At 41.9% G+C, this 26936-nt stretch overlaps 1 protein-coding gene across 1 annotated transcript; it reads right to left on the bottom strand.

Annotated features, from left to right (window-relative positions):
* Positions 1-3920: 3920 nt before the first annotated feature.
* Positions 3921-26936, bottom strand: LOC138191709 (serine-rich adhesin for platelets-like). The gene is made up of 8 exons (XM_069138649.1): positions 12560-26936; positions 12344-12454; positions 12083-12196; positions 10601-10759; positions 10225-10307; positions 6330-6474; positions 6028-6210; positions 3921-5908 (listed from the first exon to the last, which is right to left on the bottom strand). Exons 1-8 carry the CDS (start codon positions 26898-26900, stop codon positions 5751-5753), a joined length of 15294 nt encoding a protein of 5097 aa, XP_068994750.1. The 5' UTR covers positions 26901-26936; the 3' UTR covers positions 3921-5750.

The raw sequence follows: 26936 nt of genomic DNA, 5'->3' as shown, positions 1-26936 counted from the left end.
TCCGGCTTTCGAAGTTTTCCTTCATAGTGTTTTATGAGGAGATGTGGATGTTTAAGCAGAGATTTAAACATTATTTTTCAAGCTGCCAAATAGGGGGCCTCGTATCTGGCGTAAACCCATGTCATTGAGAGGATTTAAGATTATACTCTCTTCACATTTATTTGTTCTTTGCCATTTTTATATTCAGTGCCAGGCAGCCAGCACACCACAAAGTTAGACAAAGAGAACAGTACCACAGTCTTTAAGAGGCTTGTGTGCAATCCCTGGGAATGGGGTCAGCTTTAGGTGGATACAGCAGGGACATGCCAGAAAAATGTAAATGTGTGAGATGGTGAAAAGTCCATTGTTGCAAAGTTTTTGTTCTATGCAACTGAAGGCAACAGAGGATGAATAGATGTTATGCAGAACTTTTAACACCTTTTTTTCTGCATAGAAAATGCTAACAATTATATCCCATATATTCTCAAAGTCTGAGTAGTAAACTATGCTCCTCCAAACTTGTTGTAAATGCACTAAACATTTACACGTTTGCAAATGTAGTACAAAGGGAGCTTGTCTTTGACTTTAAGTATGTTTAAGCAGACAGTTACATCAATGAGCTGTTGCTGTTGTGGATAATATTTTTCTCATTGTAGACTTAGTTTGCAGGAACAGTGGGAATAATTTCATTTGCTTTACTTTCACCCAATCAACTGTTGATGATGTCACATCCCAAACGCTTGTCACTCAGATATCCAGATGATGTTATGCATGCCAGGAGAATAGCAGGGTAATAAGTGAATGATGGACACTTTGTGTCAAACAAAATGAAGTCTGAGGGACCTTTCAAACTCAGGAAGTCAGGGATAGGGACAGTGCATTTCCTTTCCAAAATAAACCCAGAAATCCTGTTAAATCCCAGTGAGACCTGGGCCAAAAGGTCTAGACGTTTCCACTGATCAGCCGTGAGACATCTGCATTTCATGAGGTAAGATTGCAGGTTTTACTCTCGCTGGGGCATCCAGGAGCAGCCTTTAATCACAGGTCAGGTCCTCTCTAATGACAGAGTGGGCAGTCACAGTGAAAACCACAGCAACCTTAACTTACACAAAGATTACAGCGACCAACTTGATGTTATTACCCAGGTAATGGTGCTTAGTGTTATTAGGCAGTGTCAATGTGAACTTTAAGTGACTGCTGCATAAGCAGGCACTCTGGGAATAGTGGTGAAGGGTAATGTACTCAGAAAGCTTCTGTTTTCTCACCGAGGGAATTCATCTGCTTCCTTTATGCACCACCATGTAGACATAAGACGTGTTTGACATTCAAGAGGAGCGGCAGTCATGCCACTGAATAAAAAAAACTGTTGTGGTGGTTTACTTATGCAGGTCCACAGTTCTGCAGCATCAGCCATTTCAGTATAAGTGTCACTTTTCCCTAATCCATATGTTTACTATAATTGACAGTGCCACTTCCTATCTGCTCCTCCTGAATGTACCGTCTGTCCAAAACAGGCTTGTAGAGCATGTCCGATAGGTTTTTCAGAAGTGTTTGATGTATGTGCAAGACACTGCAATACTTTGAAAATGAGGCATTGGTATGATGTTGTACAGAGTGTGATTCACATGAAGTTTTAAATTCTTCACAGTATGTTTCGTTTTCATGAGTTGTGTGGGTGCTATACAGAAGGAGATGAAATAGGACACAAAACTCTCAGGTTTATGGCTTAGTCTGATAGCACTACCTGCTGGTCAAACCACCACACTACTTGGATATGCAATTTACCTCAATGTAGGAAACTTTAAGGAAAAACCACATGAATTTCTCATGTTCAGAATTGATCATGTGACAACATACATGTGATTGTGCACGTGTGAAACATGTATTTAACCCTTGGGAAACATGTGGTTTGGAAAATTTCCATAGTGTGAAGACCATGTAGATTCCCATGTGAAAACCTTTCCACATATTTTCCCCATGTTATCATACAGTTGAAACCAGAAGTTTACATACACTGTGCAAAAAGACACATAACACTTTTTTTCTCACTGTCTGAAGTTAAATCAGACTAAACCTCTCCTGTTTCAGGTCCGTTAGGATTACCAAAATTATTTAACTTTTGCTAAATGTCACAATAATAAGAAAGAGAATTTCTTAGAAAATTTTATATTACTTTCTTTGAGGTCAAAAGTTTACATACACCAAAAGTACTATGTCTTTAAACAACGTGGGCAAGCCCAGATGATGATGTCATGGCTTTTGAAGCTCCTGATAGGTTAACTGACAACATGTGAGTTAATTGAAGGCACACCTGGGGATGTATTTTAAGGCCACACCTCAAACACTCTGCTTCCTTGTTTGAAATCATGGGAAAGTCAAAAGAAATCAGCCAAGAAACCAGGGAGAGAATCGTGGAGCTCCACAAGTCTGGTTCATCCGTGGGTGCAATTTCCAGATGCTTGAAGGTGCCACGTTCATCTGTGCAAACAATTATACGCAAGTATAAACATGGGAATGTCCAGCCATCACACCGCTCAGGAAGGAGACGGGCTCTGTGTCCCAGAGATGAACGTGTTTTGGTCCGACATGTGCAAATCAACCCCAGAACAAAAGCTAAAGACCTTGTGAAGATGATGGCTGAAGCTGGTAAGAAAGTGTCATTATCCACAGTAAAACGAGTCCTGCACCGACATGGGCTGAAAGGCTACTCAGCAAGAAGGAAGCCATTACTCCTAAAGAAACATAAAAAAGCCAGATTACAGTTTGCAAAAAGACACCAAGACAAAGACCTTAACTTCTGGAGACATGTCCTGTGGTCTGATGAAACTAAAGTGGAGCTGTTTGGCCATAATGACCACCGTTACATTAGGAGGAAAAAGGGGGAAGCTTGTAGACCTGAAAACACCATCCCAACTGTGAAGCATGGAGGTGGCAGCATCATGTTGTGGGGCTGTTTTGCTGCAGCAGGAACTGGAGCGCTTCATAAAATAGACGGCATCATGGAGAAAACATTACCTGGAAATATTAAGGCAACATCTCAGGACATCAGCCAGGAAGCTAAAACTTGGGTGCAAATGGGTCTTCCAAATGGACAATGACCCTAAGCATACTGCCAAAATAGTTAAAAAGTGGCTTGAGGACAACAAAGTCAAAAGGCATGTGCGAGCGAGGCGGCCAACAAACCTGACTCAGTTACACCAGTTCTGTCAGGAGGAATGGGCCAGAATTCCAGCAGAGTACTGTAAGAAGCTTGTGGAAGGATACCCAAAACGTTTGACCCAAGTCATGCAGTTCAAAGGCAATGCTACTAAATACTAAGGAACTGTATGTAAACTTTTGACCTTGAAGAAAGTAATGAAAAATTCTCTAAAATATTCTCTTTCTCATTATTGTGACATTTAGCAAAAGTTAAATAATTTTGGTAATCCTAACGGACCTGAAACAGGAGAGGTTTAGTCTGATTTAACTTCAGACAGTGAGAAAAAAAATGTTATGTGTCTTTTTGCACAGTGCATGTAAACTTCTGGTTTCAACTGTATGTTCCAATATGGGGTAAACATGTGTCATACATGTGATCACATGTGACCCTTGTGGAAAACATGGGAAGCTTGTGTTATTTCTGTAAGGGAGGACCCCGCACTTTCATTCATTGAACCGCTTTACCTGCCAACTCTAATTTAAGGACACTCAAAGGATGCAAAATGCGGTGAAAAGGCTGCACCTCCACTTGAGCGCTCAAAGTGCTACCAAACCCCCCCCCCCCCCCCCAAAAAAAAAAAAAAAAACTGTCAAACTATGGACAATTTGGACAACTCCATTGAATCAGCATGTCTTTGAAATCTAACCGGAAACCACAAGATCTGGAGAAAACCTACATCAAAACACAGAACTTGGGCGACACTTAAACACCAACCAATTCCCCCACAAAAAATGTGTAAGTATATAATATACATATATTTATTTGATTTCTTTGGTGATTTAAAGCAGGAAAAAAATATTTTGATCTTTACAAAAAAAAAAATCACAAGCATCGCAGACATTCACATTGTAAAATAAAAAAAATAAACTGTTATAAATATAAAATGATTATGTGCACATTAAGGCTAAAACAACACAGACATTCACAGGCAGACACAATAAAATAACATTTCTCCTTAATAAAAAAAAAATGCTGGAGAAACACAACCATCCACATGTATAAATGTGTTGTTAATGTTCAAGAGAAAAAAATATTGCAGATTATTTTTGATGTGGCCCTCCATGTTCTTTGGTCCACTGTCTGCACTAAAGATGTAAAACGACAGGTAAATTGAGTATATTGCTGAGTAACTTTTCTTCTTCAATGCATCCCACTTAGTCTGTGAATGTAGCTGGTCTGCTGTTAAACATACAATACAAATATATGAAGAGCTCAGCTGGGCCAAGTGACAGCATCATATTTTACCTGTCAGTATAAAACAAGTAAGAAGATCAAGAGCAGCTTGAAAATAAATTATATGCATCTCTGCCTAGACAGCCGTTACGTTCAAGTCTTTTTGAGTGTTTCACAAAATACATTCTCTCAATAGTGGATTTAAAGAAAAATAATTAGTCAGAAAACTAGCATAAGCTATAGAGGAGAGCAAGACTCTTTGGCATGTGATTATGAACAACATTATAGGTATTGTAAACATGCTGTAGCAACTAATCGTAAGTTATGTGCTGAACATACGTTAGCAGAAAATATAGGCTACTTGAGCAATGCTTCCCTTCTTTCATTTTGAAATAGCTGACAGAGATCAATTTTCATCTGTGGATAAAGGCTTTGTGGATAAGCACTTTCATATAAAATTGTACCATATAAAACACACATCAGAATTTTTTTAAGATCCTCTCTGTCAAGTTAAACATTTAACTTGACATTGATTACAATAACTGGAGAGAATGAAAGGTGGTAATTTGGTAAAAGCTGCCACGACGAAGAAGGTCTCGAGTTGAAATTTCCACAGACATGGGTGAATTATTAATATGGAATCTGAATAACAACTACTAGCAAAGCTATGAAACCATGTTTCAGAATATGATTTGTGCCTCTGATGACAAGGCTTGAAGACTGAAGAAAAACGTTCTAAAGGCTTATAGTTCTATGTATGTGATACTATATTTAACTAATGTAAACTACAAAATGAGTCCTTGTCATGATCACATCTACTTGTGTTCTGAGACACTTGGATCTCTTGACATATAATGAACATAGTTACAAATTTGAGGACTTCATTATATATGCACATGCATGCATGCTCATTAAAAGGAAGTCCAGCTTAAAACAGCACAACAACATAATTGATTCCTCTACGTAACATAAGCGCTATAATTTCACAACAGCTTTCTTTCGATGAATAAGGAACACTTGCAATGATTTTAAATAGCACAGTCGGTGTACAGAGTTGGTGTACTTTAGACAACAGTCATGAATGTGTTGTTTGATAAGCTAAGGACAAAGAAAAAACCTTCTGCAGTTAAAAAAAAATTATGATGAGAGTTGTCTTTGCTTTTCCAGTAGCCAGCTGAAAGGTTTGAATAATCCACATCGGCATTGTCATAAAACAGTGGCCCTTGACAGGAAAAGTCATGTATCAACAACTCTATAAAAGGCACTTCATAGGATTCTATTGTCATCCAAAATGCAAGAAAATGCAGGTTATCCTCTTGTGCTTTTTCTTTTTCTCTTTCCTCACACGCATCAGGCATGTGTTCTCGTCCCGGGGAAACTGTGCCATGTCACCTGGAAATCAGTGTTTCTTCCACTTGTGTTCAGTTCTAGCTCTCCTTCCCCGGTAGCGCTGTTGGTGAAAGCGGAAGTTCTCATCTTGCCATTTTTTGAAGTTGCTGATGCTGTAGAAATTAGTGTGCTGATGTCTCCTGATAAAGGTCCTTTGATAGCTCGATGCTGTCAAAGAAAAGTCACATATTAGCTCAAAGACAACGATAGTGTTTGATAAACTCTTATACAGTGGGAGACACTTTGAGCATTATGTATCCATTGAGAGAAATACTAGTTGTACTTACAGGTCATGCAGATGATTTTAGGTATATCCCACTGTCCATCCCCACGACAACGGATAGTTGGGACATGCCTCTGGATAAAGCCTGTCTGGCACTGGTACCTCACCAGCGAATTAATCTCATACCTCTCACGCTTCTTACCAAAGGTATGTGCATGCTCCACCAAAGGCGGTTGATTACAAGCCACTGAGAAAAACAGTAGACAATAACATTCAAATGAGGAATTCTTACTGGTGACAGAAGATTTGCAAAAAATATCATCTCATCCTGAAAAAGAGAGTGGTAAATTCAGGTGTCTTTTTTACCGGTGCCCTTCTTGCAGGTGAAGGTGAGGTGGTAGTTGCAAGGCACATCGTTCCACTGGCCGCCCTCATGCCATATCATCACTACACAGTCCTCGCCAGAAGAGAAGAAGCTGTCAGGCTGGTTGGGCCTCCAGTTTTCATATTGCTGAAATAAAAGTAGAGAATAAAGTTTAAGATGTAATAATGTTTTTTTGTGTCTTTTAGAGGATCTTTCTTTAAATGTAAATGTAATCTTATCAAATCTGACATTAAATGTCAAATTGTAACCCTAAAATATATATACAGGAGTGATAATCTATTATATACTGTACATATAATCTGTTTGATTGATGATTTATTGCTTTTCTATTATTCTATTATTATCTTATTGCTTCTGTATGCTGCTGTAGTGAAAAATTTCCCCTCGAGGATTAATAAAAGTAACTACCTACCTACCTACCTACCTACCTTGATAAAGAGAATAAAGAGATGACATCACACTTAAGACACCAGTAGTAAATATCATCCAGTCAATCCACTGGATAACAATTTCCAGTCAAGCCATGTATTGTTTCTACTACATAATGTTTCCCCTTCCACAAATGTGCCTTCAAAAACAAAGATCCTGTGCTGTTTGGCCAGCAGTTTCCCATCCCTGTGATTTTAATTAATGTCCACAAGAGGGGGTAACCGTATCTTTCTCAGACCCAACTTTAACTCAACAACTTCAACTCACCACACCTCAAGACTGACAGACTCTTTCAGACTCTGTAAAATGTACGCTAGGCACAGAAAACATGTATAAAATGGCTTATAAAACATGTTCAGGAAGCAAGCAGCTACATTTTTGTGCCAAACATTTCACAATTACCCACAATATAAACCAGGGAGGATTTTTTTTTTGTGACATTTTTCTAAAGGACAGTGCAGTCCATGCCTTAGATCACACAATGATGTGAATTGATCTGCTTCACTGCATGATTGTTATCCATGATGTAAGGACTGTGTGTTCAGGACTAAAGGGTTTTGCGATAAAACATGTTCAGGAAGCAAGCAGCTACATTTTTGTGCCAAACATTTCACAATGACCCACAATATAAACCAGGGAGGATTTTTTTTTTTTTTTACATTTTTCTAAAGGACAATACAGTCCGTGCCTTAGATCACACAATGACGTGAATTGATCTGCTTCACTGCATGATTGTTATCCATGATGTAAGGACTTTGTGTTCAGGACTAAAGGGCTTTGCGATAAAATATGTTCAGGAAGCAAGCAGCTACATTTTTGTGCCAAACATTTCACAATGACCCACAATATAAACCAAGGAGGATTTATTTTTTTTTACATTTTTCTAAAGGACAGTACAGTCCATGCCTTAGATCACACAATGATGTGAATTGATCTGCTTCACTGCATGATTGTTATCCATGATGTAAGGACTTTGTGTTCAGGACTAAAGGGTTTTGCGATAAAACATGTTCAGGAAGCAAGCAGCTACATTTTTGTGCCAAACATTTCACAATGACCCACAATATAAACCAGGGAGGATTTTTTTTTTTTTTTACATTTTTCTAAAGGACAATACAGTCCGTGCCTTAGATCACACAATGATGTGAATTGATCTGCTTCACTGCATGATTGTTATCCATGATGTAAGGACTTTGTGTTCAGGACTAAAGGGCTTTGCGATAAAATATGTTCAGGAAGCAAGCAGCTACATTTTTGTGCCAAACATTTCACAATGACCCACAATATAAACCAGGGAGGATTTTTTTTTTTTTTTACATTTTTCTAAAGGACAATACAGTCCGTGCCTTAGATCACACAATGATGTGAATTGATCTGCTTCACTGCATGATTGTTATCCATGATGTAAGGACTTTGTGTTCAGGACTAAAGGGCTTTGCGATAAAATATGTTCAGGAAGCAAGCAGCTACATTTTTGTGCCAAACATTTCACAATGACCCACAATATAAACCAGGGAGGATTTTTTTTTTTTGGACATTTTTCTAAAGGACAGTACAGTCCATGCCTTAGATCACACAATGATGCGAATTGATCTGCTTCACTGCATGATTGTTATCCATGATGTAAGGACTTTGTGTTCAGGACTAAAGGGCTTTGCGATAAAATATGTTCAGGAAGCAAGCAGCTACATTTTTGTGCCAAACATTTCACAATGACCCACAATATAAACCAGGGAGGATTTTTTTTTTTTGGACATTTTTCTAAAGGACAGTACAGTCCATGCCTTAGATCACACAATGATGCGAATTGATCTGCTTCACTGCATGATTGTTATCCATGATGTAAGGACTTTGTGTTCAGGACTAAAGGGCTTTACGATAAAATATGTTCAGGAAGCAAGCAGCTACATTTTTGTGCCAAACATTTCACAATGACCCACAATATAAACCAAGGAGGATTTATTTTTTTTACATTTTTCTAAAGGACAGTACAGTCCATGCCTTAGATCACACAATGATATGAATTGATCTGCTTCACTGCATGATTGTTATCCATGATGTAAGGACTGTGTGTTCAGGACTAAAGGGCTTTGCGATAATGGACAACGATAAGTTTGTGATGACATTTCAACACAATCTGCATGTCTAGCGTTACTCATGTAATTCTTCGAGTACAAAAATTCCACACATGCATTTCTGCATTTATATACAGTATACACACAGCTGTAGTGCTGTGGGGCATTGAAGCTGGAATTGATGCTACCTGCAGTCTTTCAGCGCATTCTGGGTTCAAACAGTATCTTCAAAGCTGTGACCCCCTCCCCCTCACCCCCACACCTCCAATCATGCCTTGAGGCGCCGCTACTCTGTCATTATGGTTAACAAACACACACTGACTTCCTGCTCGGCTCTCCTCAGCTTAACAAATGGGTGACCCATCAACTGCTCAGCAGGCCTGCATCCTCCTCAAAATAATCAAACAAACTTTGATCACCCACCTAAACACACATCCAAGGATATTTCAGTTTGTGTGTTTCAGTGCCCTATTGGTAATAGGAATCAATTTTCTTTAAAATGTTTCAATTGTAAATAGTTCACAGTTGTTTAAAAGTGGTTTTATTTATTACATTTAAATCCACTGGAGGTGACCACCCACCCAGACTCCCTGGGCTGTTTCTATCCAGTCTTGTTCTCTCTCTGCAGCTGAGCACAGGTGCTGTCCATCTGTGTGTCTGCCTGTTTGGTGGCCCTTCCCCCAGGAGGCTGCCTGCTGGCTAGGCCCTCTCATGACTGTGGGGGATGAAGGGGTCCCATACCTGTCTGCGCCTGCCAAACTCCCCTCCACAGCTTCACTCACACCCTCATCAGCCCTCAATCTCTCAGCCGAGCAGCACTCTCTACAGGAGGCTTGTGCTTATCTTTTAACCCAAGGCCGTCTTTTTGCTTCCTCCCTATCTCTGGTCCTGGAGGATTATCTTTGAAGTGAGGACATCAGTCTGTGCAACTTGGATGCAGAGTGTAATTAGCCACTCAAATGAAGAGGATCTTCAGCAGCGACATCCACTACAGCAAACATGCACCTGTATGCTGTTTTATAAATATGGCAAATATGAATAGTGTGCATTTTTCTCACGGAACTACCCTTTTACATCTTGAACTACTGCAACAACTGGTTTTCGTACACTGGGCTCACACTAACTAAAATGATTCAATGGTTCAATAGTGCCTTACAGCATGTTATGTGTCAGATTTATTACCAGAGCGGTCACCAGGGTGTAGCAATATGAGGCAGAGGAGAGTACGTCATGAGAAAGTCACCACAGCTCCCTGTAAAGAACGACTCTCCCTAGATGACTGTATCTGTCACCCCATCACTTCCAAATATTTATACTGTCTCGGTGCTATGTTTGTTGAGACAAAAATATGTGAGAAAGCAACCTATCTTACCATAGAGCTGCCATCAGTCCAGTGGAAGTCGCTGTCAAACATCTTATCATTCAGGCCGATCCACTGGTAGTCCTGTCCAAGACCTGCCATGCAGGGTAGAGTGAAACACAGCAGATGATAGTTCTGTTTTGCAGCATGTCCTTTTTAGGACTGTTCAGTTACAGTAAGTGGAGGAGAAAGACAGAGATAGTGATGGCATTTTTCAATGCCTGTATCATTTCCCTGCATTTTGTGTACAACTACATTTTTGTATTTGATGTGGCTTTATGGGAGAACCTTTTTTAATATTAACATGTGCAGTCGGTTTCATAAAGAGGGATTTAAACATGTAACTGTACTTATTACTGATTATCTGCAACTGCAAGTTTTTACTTACGGTTGACAAACTGTTGCTCTTCGTGGGACAGGATGCTGGCGAGATGAGCCCCCTGAATGCGGCACTCTCTCTCTGCTGTGTCCCAGTTTCTTCTCTGGGGGAAATACTTATAGCAGTGCCCCTGGAACTTATGCCAGCCATAGTCACATGTTTCTGTATCTGATGGAAGAGAAAGTTACAGGGAATAAGATATACAGGAGGCACAAACAGAACTGCCAACGAACGTAAATGAGAAAAACTAGATTAAGAGCAAGTTACTCTTTAACGATCAACACGCTAAAGCAGGTTATTCCTTCATGCTTTCGCACACGCAAGACCAAATTGATAATGAAATACAGTTTGACTATAAAGAAATGTAGCACGAGCCATTCAGTCATAAATTGGTCAAATTTATGTCAAATGTAGAAACTTGTGAGGCAAGTTTTAAAATCTGTTTCTGTATCATTTCACCAAGGACAGAATATTTTAACAGTCACACTTTGATACAACTCTTATCTGTACCTTACTGATAGTGTGTGTAAGTTTAAACATTAAACATATACTGCAACACTTCAGTACGTGCTGTCTTTGTCGCTACCACCCCTCTATAATTCCGCCTGCAGAAAACGATTTGACAAAATCGGAGGTAGAATGTTTTACTCCCTTTTTTTTTTAGCAAAACATACTCAGACAGCAACTGTGTCTGAGTACACAGTTTGGGTGGGATTCACTGATGAGTGATCCTGACAAAATTTAGGGTGTAGACACTGGTCAAGAGAAATATGATGCCCTGGGATGAAAACACATGGTATGAAAGTGGGTGCAACTGAAAAACTAAAGAAAATAATGGGAGAGTAGAAACTTCACAATACTCCAGAGATGCCCTGTGTAAATAAGCTTGGTTACGAGGCATGTCTAAATATCTTGTCTTAGATGTAAAAATCCAAATGAAACAGCATACCTGTGGTGACCCTATCTTGACACTAACTGAATGTCTGAAATACGGGAGACAGACACTGTGTCAATTGTCTGCGTGTCTGAAACTTGTGGAAACTAAAGGAGCTCAAGGAAACGTGAAGTAGTCCAGGTGCTATCAGACATGTTGGAACTTCAGGCCACACTACAAAGAGACTGTAAAAAGTAATTGTGGTGAGGAGATAAAGATGGTGTTTATAACTCAGCTAATGCTTGGACGAAACCTAAGACAATACTCAGCTACATACAGACAGATTGATTTTATTTTTGTGGTGCATCTAAAATGCGAATGACTCTTTTTTTCTGGTTTATTCACAGAGACCCAGGTGAGTGTTTACAGTAACTGTCTAAATGCACTATCAAATGAAAGAGCCTATTATGATAGAATTGTTTATTATATCACATTATACAAGTGTACAGTAGTTTAAGCTTAGTCTTGGCAGTTTAAATGGATTTCAACACTAATGAGGTAGAGCTTTTATCAAAAGACGTGAGGGAGACAATCAATTAAATTAACTGCAAACTTACCCTCCTCACAGGACAGCCCAGAGTAGCTTGGGAGACACACACATGTGAAGCAAGCCAGCCCATCAACACATGTTCCTCCATTGCGGCAAGGGTTTGACTGACATTCATCAATATCTTCACAAGAAAAAGATAATCAATAAGAGGAGATGATTAAAACAACTTATAGTCCCTATGACATTAAACTTATTTTTTGTATTAATTGATTTATGAATGCTTCCTGGGTGAAAGTCAGTGCAGTGATATTTGAGAGGAATATTCTACCTGTTTCACATCGATCACCAGTGTAACCAAGAGTACAGCTACATGAACTGATACTGCCACTCCTATAGCAAGATCCTCCATTCATACAAATGTCTACTGTACATGAGTGACCTGTTAAGAGAACAAAACAAAAAAAGTTAACTAAAGCAATAAATACCTTCTGAGCTTTTTTTTTATTTTGCTGTATTCCACAAAAAGCCATTTGAAGAGACTTACCTGGAATTTCAAAAGTCTCACCGACAACGGTGTGCCCCAAATCAAGTCCTGTATTAGGCAGAGCAGTTGTTTCCTCCCCTCTTATTGGTGGTTCGCCTTCAACAAGTGATGGTGGTGCAGTGACATCACTGTCTAGTTTCTCATCTTCTTCAGCAAAAGATGATAATGTGGTGACTGGAGATGTTACTAACACGGGCTGGCTTTGTGCTTGTGCTGGTGACATTGTTGTGAACTCTGCAGGGGTCCTTGTGGGTATATCAGTGTGAACAGAGACATCTGTGTCAATTTTGCCCACGATGTCCTCATTCCCAGAGGTGCTATCAACAGTATCAGACTCTGTCTTTGAAGCTGCTGTAGCATCTAGCTTGAACACAGTCTGGATTTCATCAGGGGACAGCAGCTGTTGTCCAATACTGTTAAGCTTTGGTGTGTTTGTGGTCATCAACTCTCCAGATACACCATCCGTGCAGAGAGATCCATTTTCAGCCCCATTGCTAAGAGTGGATGGTGACTTAGTCGTGGCAGATAGAAGCTCAGAGGTTATGCTTTCAACCTCATCACTATCCAGCTCAAAAATGCTTGCTGTGGTCGTGCTTTCCTGTGAGCTGCTGGTGCTTTCTGAACCACTCTCAAAACTAGAGATTGATGGTGCACTAATGGGAGGTGATGCCATAACGGTGATAGCTGCTGCTACTACAGGTAGCTTGGTTGCCTTTTCTTCTGAGCTACTTTCAGTACTGTTCACTGGGTCAGAATGTGCATTCTCAGATGATTGTGGAACAGCAGATGGTATTGTAAGGAAAACTGTGTCTTCTCTTGGTGCTGTAGTTTTACTGTACTGAGAAATTGATGAAACGCTGTTGGGGTCTCGTGCGTCATATTCTGGGACTGGATCATATAAGTAATAACTCAAACCAACAGTTGGAGAAGGTGTTCTTTGGATATCTTTATCTGAGGATGGGTTAGTCTTTGCGTCGTTTGACACCTGATCAACATTTGGTTCAATTGGCCCATCTTCGGCTGAAGCAGATAAGGCTTCAGTCACTGGGGAAACAGCAGCAGGTCCAGCTGTTGATTCTGTGATCTGGCTTGTTTCATGACTTGCAGACATTGGGCGAGTTGTGGTCAGTGATACATCCTGGGAGGAAAGATCAGTGTGAGGGTGGTGTGTTATTGTAATATCTGACTTGACTTGCTCAAATGACTCCTGGGGAATTGTTAGGGGCTGCAGGGGTGAAACTGTTGTGTCAAATTGCACCATAATATCAGGCTGTGAAGGTGCTGATGCTGGGATGACATTTGATGTGGGTTCCAAGGAAATGCGTTTAGCTGGTATTGTGGTGACCAAAATGTTTGTCTCTGAGCTTGTAGAGATGTCTTCAACCTGCGTAACAACAGTGGTTTGATGTTTGCTTGTTAGGTCAGCATCTTGTGTCTCCTCATGTTCAGAATCCATCAGTCCTGGCTCAGAAGAAGTTGATGCCTCTGGTGAATCAACAGAGCTGGTCGCAGCAGGGAACTGTGTTGCATAAGCTTGAGTAATAAAAGTCTCACGTGACTTTGCACTGGTTTGGGTGCTTTCCGCCTGTGATGATAAAATGCTGGTGACGATGTTGATCTTAACAGTCGTGGACAGAGCTGCAACATCTGGACCGAGTGAGCCAGACCCGAAGAAGCTAGATGTCATGTCACTTGAACCGTCCTCTTCTTTTGAACTTTTTTCTGTTGATACAGAGATTTCGGCGCTCTTGGTTGATGTCTTATCATAAGTTGAAACTTCTTCAAATGTCGAGGTATATGTCTCAAGTAACACTACAGCTGTTTTGTCAGTGATAGAGGGGGAAGGGGCAAGAGGAAGTCCTGTTATTATTGTAGGAGATGTCTCTTTAGAGGCCTCTTGATCAGTAACATCTGAGGTAAAAGCCGCCCATGTAGTCTCACTGCTTAACAGTGAAGACCCTGTTGGGAGTGGAGTCTTATTTGTTTGCTCTAAAATTGAATAAGTTGTTTCCTCTTGAGTTTGTTCACCCATATTGTCGGTGTTTGACACTGTAGACGATGATGGCTCAAAAGCTTCAGTGTCTTCTTCAGGTTTAGCAGATATGTCTGTTGCAAGGTCTCGAGTTGTAGATATGACCTCAGCAGGCTCTGTTCCTGTCCCTGTCGGAGGTGCTGTTGTTATAGCATAAGTGGGTGTCTCCTTGATGTCACTGTCTTTGGTTGACATTGCTCCAGTGGTAGGTAATGAAACTGATTCCGCCAATGACACTTTCTCTACCTCTGTTGTTATCTCACTGTCTGTGGTTTGACTTTCAACATTTTGGGTAATTGTAGTGTGTTTTTCTATGCTGAACAAAGACAATACTGAAGTGTCTACAGACATTTTCCCCTCAGATGTAACTGTCTTAGATGGTGCAGTTGTGGTATCTAAGATCTTTTCCCCAGAGCCCTCCACATCTGCACCATCTGTGATGCTTGCCACTGAAAATGTACCAGTGTGGCAGGGCGTAATATCAGATGTTCCACTTTCATGGAATGTTATTGTTGTTTTAGGTTTCTCTGTGCTGAAAAGGGAAGAGGCTGTACTCTTTATGCTTTCAGAAGATGAACTTTCATGATTTGCTGCTGTTACTGTTGGATCATTTGTGCTGAGTACTAAAATGGCATCAGTGGTATGGTCACCTGAACCACCCTCTCCTGTAGACACTATGCTTTTATCTGTTGATGAAGCAGTATTAGTTAAAGCTGGCTCACCTGGCCCTTCAGTTATACTTGTGGGGGATGGCACTGATTCCAAAAATAAGGGTTGTGGGCTGGTACCATAGCCCAAAGTGAAGGCATGAGACACTGTAGATGACATTGAGGATGTCTCTAAGAACATATCATCTGAACTCCACTGGACCGTTGAAGTGTGCATTTCAGTGGACACTGCTGTTGATCTCTCAGTGCTATAAAGAGAAGAAGCAGCTGTGGACTGGACTTGTTCAGTAGCTGCTGCAGTAGTAGACATCACAGAATAACTTGTGACTGGTAGAAATGTAATTGACCCACTGAAGTCAGCGCCTGAACTCCCTTCCTCAGCTACACAATCATCCGTGAAGCCCCCACTGCCCTGCTCAGTAATGTAGATCTCAGCACTGGTCACACTTTGAGACTGGGTTGATGACTGTGTACTGAACTTGCCAGTTGTGCTCTCAGTCTCATCTATCTCAGTTTCATCTGTTGCCACTGTGAATTCATCCTGGGGTTTTGTGGTGGTCTCAGTGGAAATCTCTGCACCAGATCCCTCTGTGCTTGACTCATCGTCCTCTTCAGGTAAGCCACCAGAGCTCTCTATGTCAATGTAAGTAGAAGTTTCCTTTGAGGTAAAAATAGTGACACTGGGAAATGCGATGGGTTGAGAGGTTTCAAATGTATTGGGACTTGTTGTGGCAGTTATAAATGCTCTTTCCTGCTCAACAGACATGGAAGTTACTGATGGTCTAAATGTGGTTGTTGCTCGGGTTGTTGATATCACAGAGGGTCGATCAGCCGCTGTTCGTGTTTCTAAGGGTGTTCCATCTGCAAATGTGTCATCCCCTGAGTACTCTACATTAGTAAAATCTCCACTTTCTGACTCAGACACAGATGATGTCACTGCCTCAGTTGTGGTAGAAAATTGGGTAGCATGTGTGGACTCTCCTATTGTGAACTCAGATGAGAACTGGATTGATGATTCAACACCAGGCTGTGATGTGCTCTGAGCCAAAGTTCTGTGGTTTCCATCGGTTGCCATAGAGAATAAATTGCTTTGAGATTGGCTGGAAGCAGTTGGGGGCACTGATGTTGATTTCTCAGTAGTAAAGAGAGAAGAGGACATGGTTACTTGAGAGTTTAAAATGTCTGCTGATTCTGCTTCAGGTGATGCTGTTGTCAATACAGGCTTCTCTGTGTTAAACACTAAAGACACTGGGGTTGCTGCGCTTACTGTAGTTTTGGTCAGAACATCTGTCGGAGTGACTGCTGTTACATCTGTTGCAGTGCTCTTTGTCATCTTTGAAAACACTTCTGTTGGTGTCTCTGTACTCATTATGGGAGTAACAGCAGAAGTGACGACATCAGTTGATGCCACGCTTGGTAATGTTGTTGATGGGCTTGTTAGAGTCACATCAGAAATTGGAGAAATTGATGGGTCTCCTGTAAGTGATGGCATTTTTGTTTTATCTGTTTCAAGACTCTCTGTTGTTCCAGGTGACAATGCTGTTGGTGCCTCACTGCTGTACATTGACGAAGCTGTATCGCTGAAAGAAGAGGTAAGGGTGAACATATATGTGGTTTGGTCACCTGAACCCTCTCCACCTACTGGGGTAATGAGAGGAGTTTTTTCCGTCTTATCAGTAACGAGAGAAACTGAGGGTGCTTCTGTCTGATCTGTGTGAACACTGTCGTGTTCCTCAACTGGAAGTGTAATTGGCTTCTCTGTACTGAACAATGAGGAAACTGTAGGAACAGTTGTGTGTTTGCTGGAGGTCTCAATCATCTCTTCCCCTGACGTATCTCCATCTGCTGGGAGGGTAGAGCTTTCCTCTGGTGTTACTGAATCTTCATCACGCATACTTGTGGTAACAGTTTCTTGTGTTTCAGGTGACACTGATGTTGGTTTCTCAGTACTGTAGAGTGATGAAGAAGCAATAACAACTGATTTTGAAGGAAGAACTGTTTCCGTTTTGCCAGAAGTTGCTTCTGTCGTCAACGTTGAGGAGACCGTAGCTGCTGTGATGATTGAATTTTCAAAGAAATCTCTTGTGCCTTCTCCCGAACTCTCTGCTTCTGTCGTAATGAAGATTGATGCTGTGCCAGGTTTCATGGTTGATTCGATGAATGTAGGAAAAGAGTTGACCTTTGTAGCTTCGTTAGTAAAGTCTTCATCCACAATATCTGGATTAGTGGATGATGTAACAGAAGCCACACATGGTGATGTTGTTGATGGGCTTGTTAGAGTTTCATCACATACTGGAGAAACTGATGGGTTTCCTGTAAGCGATGGCATTTTTGTTTCATCTGTTTCAAGACTCTCTGTTGTTCCAGGTGACAATGCTGTTGGTGCCTCACTGCTGTACATTGACGAAGCTGTATCGCTGACAGAAGAGGTTAGGGTGAACATATATGTGGTTTGGTCACCTGAACCCTCTCCACCTACTGGGGTAATGAGAGGAGTTTTTTCCGTCTTATCAGTAACGAGAGAAACTGAGGGTGCTTCTGTCTGATCTGTGTGAGCACTGTCGTGTTCCTCAACTGGAAGTTTAATTGGCTTCTCTGTACTGAACAATGAGGAAACTGTAGGAACAGTTGTGTGTTTGCTGGAGGTCTCAATCATCTCTTCCCTTGAGGTCTCTCCATCTGTTAGGAGGGTAGAGCTTTCCTCTGGTGTTACTGAATCTTCGTCACGCATACTTGTGGTAACAGTTTCTTGTGTTTCAGGTGACACTGATGTTGGTTTCTCAGTACTGTAGAGTGATGAAGAAGCAATAACAGCTGATTTTGAAGGAAGAACTGTTTCCGTTTTGCCTGAAGTTGCTTCTGTCGTCAACATTGAGGAGACCGTAGCTGCTGTGATGATTGAATTTTCAGAGAAATCTCTTGTGCCTTCTCCCGAACTCTCTGCTTCTGTCATAATGAAAATTGATGCTGTGCCAGGTTTCATGGTTGATTCGATGAATGTTGGAAAGGAGTCAATCTTTGTAGCTTCGCTGGTAAAATCTTCATCCACAATGTCTGGATCAGTGGATAATGTAACAGATGCCACACTTGGTGATGTTGTCGATGGGCTTGTTAGAGTTTCATCACATACTGGAGAAACTGATGGGTCTCCTGTAAGCGATGGCATTTTTGTTTCATCTGTTTCAAGAATCTCTGTTGTTCCAGGTGACAATGCTGTTGGTGCTTCACTGCTGTACATTGACGAAGCTGTATAGCTGACAGAAGAGGTTTGGGTGAACATATATGTGGTTTGGTCACCTGAACCCTCTCCACCTACTGTGGTAATGAGAGGAGTTTTTTCCGTCTTATCAGTAACGAGAGAAACTGAGGGTGCTTCTGTCTGATCTGTGTGAGCACTGTCGTGTACCTCAAATGGAAGTGTAGTTGGCTTCTCTGTACTGAACAATGAGGAAACTGTAGGAACAGTTGTGTGTTTGCTGGAGGTCTCATTCATCTCTTCCCCTGAGGTCTCTCCATCTGCTGGGAGGGTAGAGCGGTCTGGTACTGCTGAATCTTCGTCACGCATACTTGTGGTAACAGTTTCTTGTGTTTCAGGTGACACTGATGTTGGTTTCTCAGTACTGTAGAGTGATGAAGAAGCAATAAAAGCTGATTTTGAATAAAGTACTGTTTCCGTTTTGCCTGAAGTTGCTTCTGTCGTCAACATTGAGGAGACCGTAGTTGCTGTGATGATTGAATTTTCAGAGAAAACTCTTGTGCCTTCTCCCGAACTCTCTGCTTCTGTCGTAATGAAGATTGATGCTGTGCGAAGTTTCATGGTTGATTCAATGAATGTAGGAAAGGAGTTGACCTTTGTAGCTTCGCTGGTAAAAACTTCATCCACAATGTCTGGATTAGTGGATGATGTAACAGAAGCCACACTTGGTGATGTTGTTGATGGGCTTGTTAGAGTTTCATCACAAACTGGAGAAACTGATGGGTTTCCTGTAAGCGATGGCATTTTTGTTTCATCTGTTTCAAGACTCTCTGTTGTTCCAGGTGACAATGCTGTTGGTGCCTCACTGCTGTACATTGACGAAGCTGTATCGCTGACAGAAGAGGTTAGGGTGAACATATATGTGGTTTGGTCACCTGAACCCTCTCCACCGACTGGGGTAATGAGAGGAGTTTTTTCCGTCTTATCAGTAACGAGAGAAACTGAGGGTGCTTCTGTCTGATCTGTGTGAGCACTGTCGTGTTCCTCAACTGGAAGTTTAATTGGCTTCTCTGTACTGAACAATGAGGAAACTGTAGGAACAGTTGTGTGTTTGCTGGAGGTCTCAATCATCTCTTCCCCTGACGTATCTCCATCTGCTGGGAGGGTAGAGCTTTCCTCTGGTGTTACTGAATCTTCATCACGCATACTTGTGGTAACAGTTTCTTGTGTTTCAGGTGACACTGATGTTGGTTTCTCAGTACTGTGGAGTGATGAAGAAGCAATAACAGCTGATTTTGAAGGAAGAACTGTTTCCGTTTTGCCTGAAGTTGCTTCTGTCGTCAACATTGAGGAGACCGTAGCTGCTGTGATGATTGAATTTTCAGAGAAATCTCTTGTGCCTTCTCCCGAACTCTCTGCTTCTGTCGTAATGAAGATTGATGCTGTGCCAGGTTTCATGGTTGATTCGATGAATGTGGGAAAGGAGTTGACCTTTGTAGCTTCGCTGGTATAATCTTCATCCACAATGTCTGGATCAGTGGATAATGTAACAGATGCCACACTTGGTGATGTTGTCGATGGGCTTGTTAGAGTTTCATCACATACTGGAGAAACTGATGGGTCTCCTGTAAGCGATGGCATTTTTGTTTCATCTGTTTCAAGAATCTCTGTTGTTCCAGGTGACAATTCTGTTGGTGCCTCACTGCTGTACATTGACGAAGCTGTATAGCTGACAGAAGAGGTTTGGGTGAACATATATGTGGTTTGGTCACCTGAACCCTCTCCACCTACTGTGGTAATGAGAGGAGTTTTTTCCGTCTTATCAGTAACGAGAGAAACTGAGGGTGCTTCTGTCTGATCTGTGTGAGCACTGTCGTGTACCTCAAATGGAAGTGTAGTTGGCTTCTCTGTACTGAACAATGAGGAAACTGTAGGAACAGTTGTGTGTTTGCTGGAGGTCTCATTCATCTCTTCCCCTGAGGTCTCTCCATCTGCTGGGAGGGTAGAGCGCTCTGGTGCTGCTGAATCTTCGTCACGCATACTTGTGGTAACAGTTTCTTGTGTTTCAGGTGACACTGATGTTGGTTTCTCAGTACTGTGGAGTGATGAAGAAGCAATAACAGCTGATTTTGAAGGAAGAACTGTTTCCGTTTTGCCTGAAGTTGCTTCTGTCGTCAACATTGAGGAGACCGTAGCTGCTGTGATGATTGAATTTTCAGAGAAATCTCTTGTGCCTTCTCCCGAACTCTCTGCTTCTGTCGTAATGAAGATTGATGCTGTGCCAGGTTTCATGGTTGATTCGATGAATGTGGGAAAGGAGTTGACCTTTGTAGCTTCGCTGGTATAATCTTCATCCACAATGTCTGGATCAGTGGATAATGTAACAGATGCCACACTTGGTGATGTTGTCGATGGGCTTGTTAGAGTTTCATCACATACTGGAGAAACTGATGGGTCTCCTGTAAGCGATGGCATTTTTGTTTCATCTGTTTCAAGAATCTCTGTTGTTCCAGGTGACAATTCTGTTGGTGCCTCACTGCTGTACATTGACGAAGCTGTATAGCTGACAGAAGAGGTTTGGGTGAACATATATGTGGTTTGGTCACCTGAACCCTCTCCACCTACTGTGGTAATGAGAGGAGTTTTTTCCGTCTTATCAGTAACGAGAGAAACTGAGGGTGCTTCTGTCTGATCTGTGTGAGCACTGTCGTGTACCTCAAATGGAAGTGTAGTTGGCTTCTCTGTACTGAACAATGAGGAAACTGTAGGAACAGTTGTGTGTTTGCTGGAGGTCTCATTCATCTCTTCCCCTGAGGTCTCTCCATCTGCTGGGAGGGTAGAGCGCTCTGGTGCTGCTGAATCTTCGTCACACATACTTGTGGTAACAGTTTCTTGTGTTTCAGATGACACTGATGTTGGTTTCTCAGTACTGTAGAGTGATGAAGAAGCAATAACAGCTGATTTTGAAGGAAGAACTGTTTCCGTTTTGCCTGAAGTTGCTTCTGTCGTCAACATTGAGGAGACCGTAGCTGCTGTGATGATTGAATTTTCAGAGAAATCTCTTGTGCCTTCTCCCGAACTCTCTGCTTCTGTCGTAATGAAGATTGATGCTGTGCCAGGTTTCATGGTTGATTCGATGAATGTAGGAAAGGAGTTGACCTTTGTAGCTTCGCTAGTAAAATCTTCATCCACAATGTCTGGATTAGTGGATGATGTAACAGAAGCCACACTTGGTGATATTGTCGATGGGATTGTTAGAGTCACATCAGAAATTGGAGAAACTGATGGGTCTCCTGTAAGTGATGGCATTTTTGTGTTATCTGTTTCAAGACTCTCTGTTGTTCCAGGTGACAATGCTGTTGGTGCCTCACTGCTGTACATTGACGAAGCTGTATCGCTGACAGAAGAGGTTAGGGTGAACATATATGTGGTTTGGTCACCTGAACCCTCTCCACCTACTGTGGTAATGAGAGGAGTTTTTTCCATCTCATCAGTAACGAGAAAAACTGAGGGTGCTTCTGTCTGATCTGTGTGAGCACTGTCGTGTTCCTCAACTGGAAGTGTAGTTGGCTTCTCTGTACTGAACAATGAGGAAACTGTAGGAACAGTTGTGTGTTTGCTGGAGGTCTCATTCATCTCTTCCCCTGAGGTCTCTCCATCTGCTGGGAGGGTAGAGCTTTCCTCTGGTGTTACTGAATCTTCGTCACACATACTTGTGGTAACAGTTTCTTGTGATTCAGGTGACACTGATGTTGGTTTCTCAGTACTGTAGAGTGATGAAGAAGCAATAACAGCTGATTTTGAATAAATAACTGTTTCCGTTTTGCCTGAAGTTGCTTCTGTCGTCAACATTGAGGAGACCGTAGCTGCTGTGATGATTGAATTTTCAGAGAAAACTCTTGTGCCTTCTCCCGAACTCTCTGCTTCTGTCATAATGACGATTGATGCTGTGCGAAGTTTCATGGTTGATTCGATGAATGTAGGAAAAGAGTTGACCTTTGTAGCTTCGCTGGTAAAAACTTCATCCACAATGTCTGGATTAGTGGATGATGTAACAGAAGCCACACTTGGTGATGTTGTTGATGGGCTTGTTAGAGTTTCATCACATACTGGAGAAACTGATGGGTCTCCTGTAAACGATGGCATTTTTGTTTCATCTGTTTCAAGACTCTCTGTTTTTCCAGGTGACAATGCTGTTGGTGCCTCACTGCTGTACATTGACGAAGCTGTATCGCTGACAGAAGAGGTTAGGGTGAACATATATGTGGTTTGGTCACCTGAACCCTCGCCACCTACTGGGGTAATGAGAGGAGTTTTTTCCGTTTTATCAGTAACGAGAGAAACTGAGGGTGCTTCTGTCTGATCTGTGTGAGCACTGTCGTGTTCCTCAACTGGAAGTGTAGTTGGCTTCTTTGTACTGAACAATGAGGAAACTGTAGGAACAGTTGTGTGTTTGCTGGAGGTCTCAATCATCTCTTCCCTTGAGGTCTCTCCATCTGTTAGGAAGGTAGAGCTTTCCTCTGGTGTGACTGAATCTTCGTCACACATACTTGTGGTAACAGTTTCTTGTGTTTCAGGTGACACTGATGTTGGTTTCTCAGTACTGTAGAGTGATGAAGAAGCAATAACAGCTGATTTTGAAGGAAGAACTGTTTCCGTTTTGCCTGAAGTTGCTTCTGTCGTCAACATTGAGGAGACCGTAGCTGCTGTGATGATTGAATTTTCAGAGAAATCTCTTGTGCCTTCTCCCGAACTCTCTGCTTCTGTCGTAATGAAGATTGATGCTGTGCCAGGTTTCATGGTTGATTCAATGAATGTTGGAAAGGAGTTGACCTTTGTAGCTTCGCTAGTAAAATCTTCATCCACAATGTCAGGATCAGTGGATAATGTAACAGATGCCACACTTGGTGATATTGTCGATGGGATTGTTAGAGTCACATCAGAAATTGGAGAAACTGATGGGTCTCCTGTAAGTGATGGCATTTTTGTGTTATCTGTTTCAAGACTCTCTGTTGTTCCGGGTGACAATGCTGTTGGTGCCTCACTTCTGTACATTGACGAAGCTGTATCGCTGACAGAAGAGGTTAGGGTGAACATATATGTGGTTTGGTCACCTGAACCCTCTCCACCTACTGTGGTAATGAGAGGAGTTTTTTCCATCTCATCAGTAACGAGAGAAACTGAGGGTGCTTCTGTCTGATCTGTGTGAGCACTGTCGTGTTCCTCAACTGGAAGTGTAGTTGGCTTCTCTGTACTGAACAATGAGGAAACTGTAGGAACAGTTGTGTGTTTGCTGGAGGTCTCATTCATCTCTTCCCCTGAGGTCTCTCCATCTGCTGGGAGGGTAGAGCTTTCCTCTGGTGTTACTGAATCTTCGTCACACATACTTGTGGTAACAGTTTCTTGTGATTCAGGTGACACTGATGTTGGTTTCTCAGTACTGTAGAGTGATGAAGAAGCAATAACAGCTGATTTTGAATAAATAACTGTTTCCGTTTTGCCTGAAGTTGCTTCTGTCGTCAACATTGAGGAGACCGTAGCTGCTGTGATGATTGAATTTTCAGAGAAAACTCTTGTGCCTTCTCCCGAACTCTCTGCTTCTGTCATAATGACGATTGATGCTGTGCGAAGTTTCATGGTTGATTCGATGAATGTAGGAAAAGAGTTGACCTTTGTAGCTTCGCTGGTAAAAACTTCATCCACAATGTCTGGATTAGTGGATGATGTAACAGAAGCCACACTTGGTGATGTTGTTGATGGGCTTGTTAGAGTTTCATCACATACTGGAGAAACTGATGGGTCTCCTGTAAACGATGGCATTTTTGTTTCATCTGTTTCAAGACTCTCTGTTTTTCCAGGTGACAATGCTGTTGGTGCCTCACTGCTGTACATTGACGAAGCTGTATCGCTGACAGAAGAGGTTAGGGTGAACATATATGTGGTTTGGTCACCTGAACCCTCGCCACCTACTGGGGTAATGAGAGGAGTTTTTTCCGTTTTATCAGTAACGAGAGAAACTGAGGGTGCTTCTGTCTGATCTGTGTGAGCACTGTCGTGTTCCTCAACTGGAAGTGTAGTTGGCTTCTTTGTACTGAACAATGAGGAAACTGTAGGAACAGTTGTGTGTTTGCTGGAGGTCTCAATCATCTCTTCCCTTGAGGTCTCTCCATCTGTTAGGAAGGTAGAGCTTTCCTCTGGTGTGACTGAATCTTCGTCACACATACTTGTGGTAACAGTTTCTTGTGTTTCAGGTGACACTGATGTTGGTTTCTCAGTACTGTAGAGTGATGAAGAAGCAATAACAGCTGATTTTGAAGGAAGAACTGTTTCCGTTTTGCCTGAAGTTGCTTCTGTCGTCAACATTGAGGAGACCGTAGCTGCTGTGATGATTGAATTTTCAGAGAAATCTCTTGTGCCTTCTCCCGAACTCTCTGCTTCTGTCGTAATGAAGATTGATGCTGTGCCAGGTTTCATGGTTGATTCAATGAATGTTGGAAAGGAGTTGACCTTTGTAGCTTCGCTAGTAAAATCTTCATCCACAATGTCAGGATCAGTGGATAATGTAACAGATGCCACACTTGGTGATATTGTCGATGGGATTGTTAGAGTCACATCAGAAATTGGAGAAACTGATGGGTCTCCTGTAAGTGATGGCATTTTTGTGTTATCTGTTTCAAGACTCTCTGTTGTTCCGGGTGACAATGCTGTTGGTGCCTCACTTCTGTACATTGACGAAGCTGTATCGCTGACAGAAGAGGTTAGGGTGAACATATATGTGGTTTGGTCACCTGAACCCTCTCCACCTACTGTGGTAATGAGAGGAGTTTTTTCCATCTCATCAGTAACGAGAGAAACTGAGGGTGCTTCTGTCTGATCTGTGTGAGCACTGTCGTGTTCCTCAACTGGAAGTGTAGTTGGCTTCTCTGTACTGAACAATGAGGAAACTGTAGGAACAGTTGTGTGTTTGCTGGAGGTCTCATTCATCTCTTCCCCTGAGGTCTCTCCATCTGCTGGGAGGGTAGAGCTTTCCTCTGGTGTTACTGAATCTTCGTCACACATACTTGTGGTAACAGTTTCTTGTGATTCAGGTGACACTGATGTTGGTTTCTCAGTACTGTAGAGTGATGAAGAAGCAATAACAGCTGATTTTGAATAAATAACTGTTTCCGTTTTGCCTGAAGTTGCTTCTGTCGTCAACATTGAGGAGACCGTAGCTGCTGTGATGATTGAATTTTCAGAGAAAACTCTTGTGCCTTCTCCCGAACTCTCTGCTTCTGTCATAATGACGATTGATGCTGTGCGAAGTTTCATGGTTGATTCGATGAATGTAGGAAAGGAGTTGACCTTTGTAGCTTCGCTGGTAAAAACTTCATCCACAATGTCTGGATTAGTGGATGATGTAACAGAAGCCACACTTGGTGATGTTGTTGATGGGCTTGTTAGAGTTTCATCACATACTGGAGAAACTGATGGGTCTCCTGTAAACGATGGCATTTTTGTTTCATCTGTTTCAAGACTCTCTGTTTTTCCAGGTGACAATGCTGTTGGTGCCTCACTGCTGTACATTGACGAAGCTGTATCGCTGACAGAAGAGGTTAGGGTGAACATATATGTGGTTTGGTCACCTGAACCCTCGCCACCTACTGGGGTAATGAGAGGAGTTTTTTCTGTTTTATCAGTAACGAGAGAAACTGAGGGTGCTTCTGTCTGATCTGTGTGAGCACTGTCGTGTTCCTCAACTGGAAGTGTAGTTGGCTTCTTTGTACTGAACAATGAGGAAACTGTAGGAACAGTTGTGTGTTTGCTGGAGGTCTCAATCATCTCTTCCCTTGAGGTCTCTCCATCTGTTAGGAAGGTAGAGCTTTCCTCTGGTGTTACTGAATCTTCGTCACACATACTTGTGGTAACAGTTTCTTGTGTTTCAGGTGACACTGATGTTGGTTTCTCAGTACTGTAGAGTGATGAAGAAGCAATAACAGCTGATTTTGAAGGAAGAAATGCTTCCGTTTTGCCTGAAGTTGCTTCTGTCGTCAACGTTGAGGAGACCGTAGCTGCTGTGATGATTGAATTTTCAGAGAAATCTCTTGTGCCTTCTCCCGAACTCTCTGCTTCTGTCGTAATGAAGATTGATGCTGTGCCAGGTTTCATGGTTGATTCAATGAAAGTGTGAAAGGAGTCGACCTTTGTAGCTTCGCTGGTAAAATTTTTATCCACAATGTCTGGATCAGTGGATAATGTAACAGATGACACGCTTGATGATGTTGTTGATGGGCTTGTTAGTGTCACATCAGCAATTGGAGAAACGGATGGGTCTTCTGTAAGTGATGGCATTTTTGTTTTATCTGTTTCAAGACTCTCTGTTGTTCCAGGTGACAATGCTGTTGGTGCCTCACTGCTGTACATTGACGAAGCTGTATCGCTGACAGAAGAGGTTAGGGTGAACATATATGTGGTTTGGCCACCTGAACCCTCTCCACCTAC

This window comes from Embiotoca jacksoni, unplaced genomic scaffold (genome assembly GCF_022577435.1).
Source record: "Embiotoca jacksoni isolate LCO1_2020_lvr unplaced genomic scaffold, fEmbJac1.0.p SCAF_8, whole genome shotgun sequence".
Classification (NCBI taxonomy): domain Eukaryota; kingdom Metazoa; phylum Chordata; class Actinopteri; family Embiotocidae; genus Embiotoca; species Embiotoca jacksoni.
Note: the sequence above shows the minus strand (reverse complement) of the source record. Positions and strands in the feature narration are given on the sequence as shown.

What these genes read in the sequence shown, in the direction of transcription:
- LOC138191709 (XM_069138649.1), bottom strand. Translation starts at nt 26,900, where the DNA reads ATGTTCACCCTAACCTCTTCTGTCAGCGATACAGCTTCGTCAATGTAC. An exon ending in TGGGCTGTCCTGTGAGGAGG is followed by an intron (nt 10,760 to 12,082) that starts GTAAGTTTGCAG and finishes CTCTTCCATCAG; the next exon opens with ATACAGAAACATGTGACTAT. An exon ending in GGACTGATGGCAGCTCTATG is followed by an intron (nt 6,475 to 10,224) that starts GTAAGATAGGTT and finishes CTTTTATTTCAG; the next exon opens with CAATATGAAAACTGGAGGCC.